The 10,056-nt window shown below is 46.0% G+C and overlaps 1 protein-coding gene across 1 annotated transcript in view; it reads left to right on the forward strand.

Annotated features, from left to right (window-relative positions):
- The window catches only part of LOC137412468 (single Ig IL-1-related receptor), a 73,250-nt gene extending 67,512 nt beyond the window's left edge, over positions 1-5,738 (forward strand). Inside the window, exons 4-5 of the mRNA XM_078772557.1 lie at positions 2,780-2,920; positions 5,545-5,738. Of these exons, the coding sequence (XP_078628683.1) occupies positions 2,780-2,920; positions 5,545-5,723 (320 nt within the window). The 3' untranslated portion in view covers positions 5,724-5,738. The remainder of the gene's footprint in view (positions 1-2,779; positions 2,921-5,544) is intronic.
- The last annotated feature ends 4,318 nt before the right edge of the window (positions 5,739-10,056 follow it).

Here is a 10,056-nt window from a genome sequence, read left to right on the forward strand (position 1 = left end):
AGGCTTCTGCATATGTATATTCTCATGTATTGCCTTTGTGCCAAGTTTGAGCAAAATCGGTCAAGGAATCTCGAGAAATGATTGGGGACACATTTAAATGGCAAAATAGCCTCCCGTGGGCCATCTTGGATCTGATCTTGAAACAAAATAACATGCTTATGTAAGCCATCATTCATTATCTGTGACAAGTTTGAACAAGATCGATAAATAAATGTCCGAGAAATGGTTAAGGGCGTGGTCAATATCAGGATTTTTTACAACTAAAATGGCCGCCATTCCACCGGTCCGCCATCTTTGAACAAATTGCAAAAATAAAGTGAGGTGCACATGTATGCCATCATGTACTGTGCTTGTGCTAAGTTTGAACAAAAGCAGACCATGCATGTCCGATAAATTGTTGGGGACACGTTTGAGTAATAGAATGGCCGCCAGTCGGCCATATTGGATCTGATCTCCATAAAAATGACGTGCATATGTAAGTCATCTTTCATAATTATCTGTGTGCCAAGTTTGAACAACATTGGCAAATGCATGTCCGAGAAATGGTTGAGGACTTGTTCAACTTATTCTGCTGTCTCAACAATAGATGGAGGTCCTCAATGGCAAACAAGAAATTAGAGCTGTCTCCCTCGACATATCACGTGCCTTCGATACGGTCTGGCACCCCGCTCTGCTCAACAAACTCTCCTCCTTTGGTATCCATGGAAATCTCCACGCATGGCTGGCGGACTTCCTCTCTCGTCGTAGTCAACGTGTGGCCCTGAATGGGTTTCTCTCATCTCCTCTTCCTGTTCAGGCTGGAGTTCCCCAAGGCAGCGTTCTGGGCCCTGTGCTTTTTCTGGTCTTCATCAATGATCTCTCTGACTCTCTTGAAAATCCTCTCTATCTCTTTGCTGATGACTCCACTCTCTGCCGCTCCATTCCTCATCCCTCAGATCGGCAGTCTGCAGCCTCATCACTCTTTGCAGACCTGGACAAAATCACAGACTGGGCAAACAAGTGGAACATGTCTTTCAATCCTGATAAATCTCACACTCTTACGATGTCTCTCCGAAAAGACCGACTGGACAACCCTCCCATCTACTTTCTGAATAATCCTCTCCAAAAAGTTCTGTCACTCAAGCTTTTGGGTCTCACTATCTGCCATGATCTTTCCTGGGAAAACCACATTTCCAAGCTGGCCTCCAAAGCCAGTCGCCGACTGGGCATCCTCTGTCGTGCGAAGTCCTTCCTTGGCACACCTGAGCTCCTCACCACATACAAGGCTTTCATCCGCAGCTCAATGGAATACTGCTCTCCCCTCTGGGCTGGTGCTCCTGCCTCACACCTAGCTCGTCTTCACGCTGTTGAAACCAAAGCGTTCAGAATCATTGGAATCTCCCGCGATGACGCTATCTCCGAGGGCCTTTCACTTACTCACCGCAGGCAGGTTGGTGGTCTTTCCGTCTTCTACCGACTCCTCTCCGGCCTTTCTCCCCCAGCTCTCTCTGGGCTCTGTCCCCCAAATATTCCTGCAGGTCGCACAAGATCTGCCTGCAACCCTCTTATGGTTAAACTGCCAAAATCAAGACTCTCTGCTCACCTTCACTCCTTCATTCCTCTTTTCTCCCGCCTCTGGTACAAACTCCCTCACTCTCTTCAATCCCACTCCTCCCTCCAGGTCTTTAAAACGGCTGTTCACCACCATCTCCTATCTTCCCCAATCCAAAACCTTGATCTTTTCTACCCCTGCTAATTTCACCCCAAATCCACTTTTTTGAGGTGACTTTTGTCTTCTTTCCTGGAAGTCCTTGGTGTCCTTGCGTTTTATACCTGTCCTGCCTCCCCCCCAGGCCCTCTCCCTCCTAAACATCTCTGGATGTCCCTGCTCTCAAATGTTGTGTTTGTGTGCTTCCTCCCCTTCTCTCCCCATCTTGTCGACCGCTCCCCTTTTTATATACTTTGTTTGCTTGTTTGTTTGATTTGTTTGTTTGATAAATGTTAGCTCTTTCACGAGCCTCGACTCTGTATACAAACAAAAATAAAAAAAATAAAAACGGGTTTGTTTACAACTAAAATGGCCGCCAGTCAGTCATCTTTGATCGCATCACGAAACACAATAATGTGCATATGTATGCCATCAGGTATTGTCTTTTTGTCAAATATGAACAAAATCGATCTATACATCTCCGAGATATGGTTGCGGATGGACGAGACCCAATCCATAAGCCCCCGTTTTGGAGTAAGTCCAACGGGGGGCTAATAATAAAACCTATGCAGGATTCTTGAACTGGTGTAAGTATTAGGGTCGGGCATCCACTTATTTGAGCATCTGTCCGCTCTGAATCTGGGAGATAGGTGGTTCAAACTCTGGCCGAGTTATACCTTAGACTTTATAAAATAAATGTTACGTGCTGCTTCCTTGCTTGGCGATCAGCATTTTAAAGGATAAGCAAAGACAAAAATGCTGGGAAGGTAATGGCAAATCAGCCATCGTTGCCCTCGCCAATAGAATGCCTTGGCAGCGCCAATGCTCCGTCATGAGTATAACGATGAAAAGCGTTGAAGAGGGAGAAAAAGGGAAAGGAAGTTGGGAAACTATCGGAGTAAAGAATGTGTAGGCAAGGAGGAATGAAAGAAGGGAGTCGAATATTTGACCATTTTTGGTAAGTAATCTGCATATGACCTCTAACCTTAGATTTTCAATGATGTACAGAATGGATGACCAATTTTAGGAGTTTAAAGTGCCTTTTGTCATAGCTGCAGGTGTGATTATGTGGTTTCCTGTTGTATATTTCAGAGCCACTTTCCGTGAGGCATGGCGTGGCCGCCATTTTTGTACTCATCTTGCTCTGTTTCATCATCACCGCCATCTACATGCGGTGCAGGCTCGACCTCAAGCTGTGGTATCGTGACAAATATGGCGACTTTGAGATAAACGGTATGGGTCCTTAACTCAAATGGAACAACTACTTTTCACACAACTCCTGTCTCTTGTCGGTGCCTTCATTGCATTGATTTGCCGATGCACAAACGAGGACCATGGAAGAGCAGTTTGTACAGGGAAGTAAATGCACATGTGGAAGTAGAAGGGGTACAGTAGGAATGTTGGAGAGCAGTAAGCTTGGACTTTGGAAGGTTGATAAAGATATGGATTACTGTATCTACGAATACCTGCACACTGGTTTGGAGATGGTGGGCCGAAAGGGCAGGGGATGCAAGACCGCAGGTGAGACTGGAGGAGACTGAGAGGTCACCGATCTGCCTGCGGTGAGGTAGGGGCAAGCTTTTCAATTCGACCTCATTGGTTGATGGTGCTCTTGAGGTTCAAGATGTTGAATGTGCAACGCATGAGTCTGATGCATGTTGTGTGACATGAAATTTAGGAAACGAGTGTTGTTGAAGTGAAGACAGCTCATTTGAGGTGTGTTTCATGGTGTTTACTCGCATGCAAAATCCCATCATCCAAAGCCTGAGTTCTCCTTCCTCAGGAGCAGTTCTCATCCGTCTTCAAATGAACCAGCAGGAAACATTAATTTGAATGGGATGAAGTTGATGCAAAGAGTAAAAGATACAATCACATATGTCAAGAGCCTGGTGTTTGCTTATCGGTTAAGGTGGCCAGCTTAACATCCTTGGGTCTTGAGTTCAAGTCCCTGTAATTCTGATGAATTAACACCAGGTGGGTCAACTCAGCCTGTCATCCGACCCAGGTCGGCAAAATGAGGATCAGCTAGTTGGTAAGGGGTCATTGCATCAGCGACACAACTGCGCCCCCAGAAAATGATGCAGCCAAGCAGCCACTGGCTGCATACAAATAAATAAACAAGAAATGTGTCGTGCATAGCATGATACTTGCGACAATCCGAAAATAAGTTGATCATCTTTGGCCAATGTTGATCTCAAAATTAATTATTGGTTGAATTCAGTGACCTGATTTGCAAATCCTCTACAAATTTCAAGTCGTTCGGTTGAAAATTGAGGATTTTAGAAATAACGCTTCAGCTGTTGACCCTTGGCCTGTATTGACGTTTTGGCCAATGTTGGCCTCAAAAATCATTGGTGGTTGACTTCAAAGGCCAAGGATGTAAATCCTCTTCAAATTTCAAGCCAATTAGATGAAAATTGTCGATTTTAGACATTCGGCCTATGTTGACCTTTTGACCTCAAAAGTAATTGGTGGTTGACTTCAACGGCCAAGGATGTAAATCCTCTTCAAATTTCAAGCCAATTAGATGAAAATTGTCGATTTTAGAAATTCGGCCTATGTTGACCTTTTGACCTCAAAAGTAATTGGTGGTTGACTTCAACGGCCAAGTATGTAAAGCCTCTTCAAATTTCAAGCCAATTAGATGAAAATTGTCGATTTTAGACATTCGGCCTATGTTGACCTTTTGACCTCAAAAGTAATTGGTGGTTGACTTCAACGGCCAAGGATGTAAATCCTCTTCAAATTTCAAGCCAATCGGATGAAAATTGTCGATTTTATAAATTCGGCCTATGTTGACCTCAAAATTAATTATTGGTTGAATTTAGTGACCAGATATGCAAATCCTCTTCAAATTTAAAGTCAATCGAATGAAAATTGAGGATTTTTAGAAATCTGGCCTATGTTGACCTTTTGGCCTATGTTGACCTCAAAATTAATTATTGGTTGAATTTAGTGACCAGATATGTAAATTCTCTTCAAATTTAAAGTCAATCGAATGAAAATTGAGGATTTTTAGAAATCTGGCCTATGTTGACCTTTTGGTCTATGTTGACATCAAATAATACTTGGTGGTTGAATTCAGTGACCAGATATGCAAATCCTCTTCAAATTTAAAATCAATCGAATGAAAATTGAGGATTTTTAGAAATCTGGCCTATGTTGACCTTTTGGTCTATGTTGACATCAAATAATACTTGGTGGTTGAATTCAGTGACCAGATATGCAAATCCTCTTCAAATTTAAAATCAATCGAATGAAAATTGAGGATTTTTAGAAATCTGGCCTATGTTGACCTTTTGGTCCATGTTGACCAAAAAAAATAATTGGTGGTTGATTCAGGGACCTGATATGCAAATCGCCTTTAAATTTCAAGTCAATCGGATGAAAATTGAGGATTTTAGAAATTTCACAAAGGTTTTGAACTTTGGCCTATTTTGACCTTTTGACCTCAAAATCAATAGGTTTCTTCCTTATGACAAACTACCATTTGGTGAAGTTTCATAAAGATCGATTTAAATTTGTGACCTGTAGCCGATTAACATACAGACAAACAAACAGACAGACAATAACCCACAAGACCAACAACAAGACCAACAAATACTTGAAAAATCTTCGATTTTCGCAAAAAAAATAAACATATCAAAATGAGCAAATGTGAATTAAGACAAAAGGATGTAAAGAGTGAAAGGGCCGAAGAAGGGGGAGGGAAGACTGTGCATACTTGGTGAGAGGGGAGGCTTAAGTAATCCCACCATATTTGCATACCTAATAAATGAATGACTTTCAAAGCACATGAGAGTTCAGAACTGTTTCATTAACTCGCTCAATACATTGACCTTTCGACTTTGTACCAGATGGGAAGCAATACGATGCATACCTGTCTTATGTGAATGCTGACTTCGATCGGAAGTTTGTGAACCTCACACTGCGACCCTTCTTGGAAAAACAATATGGCTTTCGACTGCACATGGATATGGCGGACCTGCTGCCTGGCCTAGGTATGTCTCGGATTCCGAAGAGGTTTTCTTCATGATGTATAAGGTCAGGGAAGGTTTAGTTTTACCTGCTTTGTAAGAGGTGTCCATCCTTTGTCACCCAGTAGGACATTAGGTCAATGACAAATTTGAAGATTGGCATCATGTGTAGACCAGACTACAGGGCAGTTTGGCAGTACACCTGTGAGCTGTGTAGATTATGCTTGCTTCCTTACCTGAATATAAAACTGTTTGATTGGTGCTTTTAAGGCAGGGCGTTAAACCAATGATTATGCCATCCCTCAGATGGGATGTTATGCCTGGTGTCCCATTGGTGAACGTTAAAGATCCCACGATGTCTTGCAATGAGTCAGCCATTGCGCGCTAGCATATTCGTTCCCTAACCAGCCGTGGGGTTCATGCCGGACGCCATCTATAGGTGTGGCCCTTGAAGAACCCTCGGTGAATCAAATGAACAGAAAACTACCAGAATATACTGTATTAGACTGTATCAACATTTCTGCCAACATATCATCCAATGGACTCATCTATTCTGACCAACCTGGAAACACACACACACACACACACACACACACACACACACACACACACACACAAACACACGCACATACTAACACACACACACACACACAAACACGCACATACACACATACACATACACACACAATCACACACACACACACACACACACACATACACACATACACACATACACACAGTGTACAAAACATGAGGAACACCTGCTTTTTCCATAAAATGGACTGATCAGGTGAATCCAGGTGAAAGCTATGATCCCTGATTGCACCTGTTAACTCCACTTCAGTCAGTGTAGATGAAGGCGAGGTGACAGGTTAAAGAAGGATTTTTTAACCTTGAGACGACTGAGACATGGATTGTTTATGTGTGACGTTCAAAAGGTGAATGGGTAAGACAAAATATATAAGCGCCTTTGAACAGGGCATGGTAGTAGGTGCCAGGCGCACCTACTACCGGTTTGAGTGTGTCAAGAACTGCAATGCTGCTGGGTTTTTTACACTCAACAGTTTCTCGCGTGTATCAGGAACCACCCAAAGGACATCCAGCCAACGGCATGCCAGTGGTCGAAAATGGCTCTTTGATTAAAGAGACCAAAGGAGGCTGACACGAACACGGGCGACAGTTAGTCAACTGATAATCCAGTACAACATTGTTGCCGAAAGACCCATAAAAGAATGCACCACTGGTCGTACCTTGACACAAATGGGGTATGGTCGCCAATGACCGTACAGAGTTCCACGTACTTCAGCAAAAAACAAGAACCTGCGGTTGCAGTGGGCTAAGGAATGAAAATACCGGACACTGGAGGATTGGAAAAACATTGCCTGATCTGATGAATCCCGGTTCCTGGTGTTTCACGCTGATGGGAAGACGAGGGTATGGAGAAAACCACTTGAGTACATGCATCCATCATGCTGTGTGTCAACATTGCAGGCTGGTGGTGGTGTGATGGTGTGGGGTGTGTTTTCATGGCACCCATTGGACCCCTTGATATAAGTGGAGCACCGTTTGAATGCCACAGGATATCTGAACATCATTGCCAATCAGGTGCATCCGTTCATGGCAGTGTACCCATCTGTGAATGGATTTCTTCAGCAGGATAATATTCCGTGCCACAAGGCTAGGATTGTCCAGGAATGGTTCCATGAACATGACAGTGAATTCAGCTCACTGCAGTGGCCTGCCCAGTCACCAAATCTCAATCCAATTGATTGAGCATCTGTGGGATGAGATGGAACGAGCTATTCGGAGTGGAGATCCACTACCAGCCAACTTGACACAAATGTGGGAAGCATTGGAGTCAACATGGGCCAACATCCATGTGGAATGCTTTCGACACCTTGTCGAGTCAAAGCACCGATGAATTGAGGCTGTTCTGAACTTATACATATATATATATATATATATATATATATATATATATATATATATATATATATATATATATATATATATATATATGACTCCATGGTAAGATCTCCAACCTTTAATTGAACAAACAATGACTCAACGTTTCGATTAACAACATGTGACAAAGCCACACGCCTCCGTTAATCTTCCTCAAGAGTGATAAAATCATCTCAACATCCCCTTATATGCAAAGTGGGCGGGGTATATGCAAAGTGGGGTGGGCAAAGCTGGACAGCCAATGAAACCGTATCACACTGCTCTCGTGAACGGAGACGTTACTGACCAAATTCAAAAATCAACCGCATATTAACAGCTCAAAATAATCCTGTAAGCAATGCTGGATTATAACTCGTGTTTAGAAAATCAGGAACAATCATTACATTTAATTAAAAGTTAAACTTGTAAACAATTAAATTGTAAATTAAATTAAAACTGTAAATATATTATAGCAAAAAATTTTAAGATAAAATAAAATTGCCATAATATCAAGATCATCACATGTGGCCCTATGCGGTAAAGGGGAATGCGGGAAGGGGGGAAAGGTTATAGGGGGGGATAAAATGGGGGGGGGGACCAGAGGGGGGGCGGAAGTGGACAGGGGGGGGTTGGGAGAGGGGTGGTTTGGAGGGAGGGGGGAGGGGGGGAGGGGGCAAATTGTCCGAATAAAAACCTTGTGTGACATATTATGTGGACTCGTTGTTCAAAGTACGGAATGCCTGCTTCGTTTACACAAGAGTGGGTCAAACGCTACCGGTAAGTCAACTACCTCTTGTGTGATCGAGGTAACCGTTTCTTCTGTGTGCCAAGCCTCCAAAACACGTCTTCTGTTTCTGTTGGGTGTGGAACCCAAAATATTAACCCCATCCCATAAAGGTGTGTGGCCTTCCTTAAGGCTGTGTTTGGCAATAGCAGATCTGCTGGGATAATTACATTCAAATGCAGAACAAAGGTGATATAACAAAGGTGATATACATACAGTCACATGAAAAAGTAAGTACACCCCATGTAAAGTTTTGACTTTTTCAACATATTTCAACATACCGCTATTTGATCTTCATTTCAACAATATTGATAGATAAAGGTGATATTGAAGGAGCCGGGGCTCCCACGTCGATCGGAAGAATGGACGCGACAAAAAGCTAGAATTCATCTGAGTTGCTTTAATGAAATCAAACACTCAGGCACTCTGAAAAACCGTTTATCAGTCAGCAATATATATCTATTCCGACAGGGGGTTTGCCCAGGCCCGGCGCCAGGGGGCGTGGCCCAGCGTCCTGGCTGCGGCCTGGCAAGTTGAGGGCGAGCCTGGGCGTCCTGGACGAGCCCGGCATGGTGATCGCTCCGCGTCCTTGATAGGTGCAAGGCGATTGTGAAAACTCAGCGGCAGCCGCTACACACGTCCCCCCAGAATCGACTTGCACCGGCAGGGTCAATTTGAGGGGGGTCCTGATGACCCGGCCTAAGCGACCCCTGGCGGGTCGTGGGAGGGGGTCCGGTGAGGTGGTGGGCGGTCGAGTGGGGGGCACCGTGGACGGGGGACGGCCTCGCCGCGGCGGAAGGGCCACCCGTGGTGGGTGGTCGACGTCCACGTGCGCCGGCTTGAGGCGGTCCACAGCAATCCGGTCCGACCTGCCGCCGATGTCGATGACGAACGACTTGTCGTCCCGTCGCAGCACCCGGAAGGGCCCGTCGTACGGCGGCTGGAGTGGCCACCGATGTGCGTCGTGACGCACAAAAACATACTCCGCTGTGCGGAGTGCTGGGGGGACGTAGGACTGGGGGTCACCGTGGTGGGATGTTGGCACGGGGGCAAACCGTCGGGCGGCCTCCTGGAGGTCCGAGCGCTGGTGAGCTGCGGACCAGGGACTGGTAGCGTCGGGCACAAATTCGCCCGGGACGCGTAGCACCTGGCCATAGACAAGCTCGGCGGTGGATGCCTGGAGGTCCTCCTTGGGGGCCGTGCGAAGGCCCAAAAGGACCCACGGCAGCCGGTCGGCCCACCCGACGTCTTGAAGGCCGGCCATGAGCGCGGCCTTCATGGAGCGGTGGAATCGCTCGCACAACCCGTTTGCTTGGGGGTGGTAGGCCGTAGTACGGTGGAGCTTGATCCCCAGGTTGCGGGCGACCGCGCCCCACAGCTCGGAGGTGAACTGTGGACCGCGGTCTGACGAGATGTCCGCCGGTGCGCCAAAGCGGGCGACCCAGGTGGCGATGAAAGCCTGCGCCACGTCGGCGGTGGTGGTGGAGACGAGGGGAACGGCCTCCGGCCACCTGGTGGTCCTGTCCACCATGGTGAGCAGGTGTGTGAACCCCCGTGACGGGGGGAGGGGGCCCACCAGATCCACGTTGACGTGGTCGAAACGTCGTTCGGGCACGGTGAAAGGTGCCAGCGGGGCCTGGGTGTGTCGGTGGACCTTGGCCCGT

This window comes from Myxine glutinosa, chromosome 1, assembly GCF_964187855.1.
Source record: "Myxine glutinosa chromosome 1, kmMyxGlut1.1, whole genome shotgun sequence".
Classification (NCBI taxonomy): Eukaryota; Metazoa; Chordata; class Myxini; order Myxiniformes; family Myxinidae; genus Myxine; species Myxine glutinosa.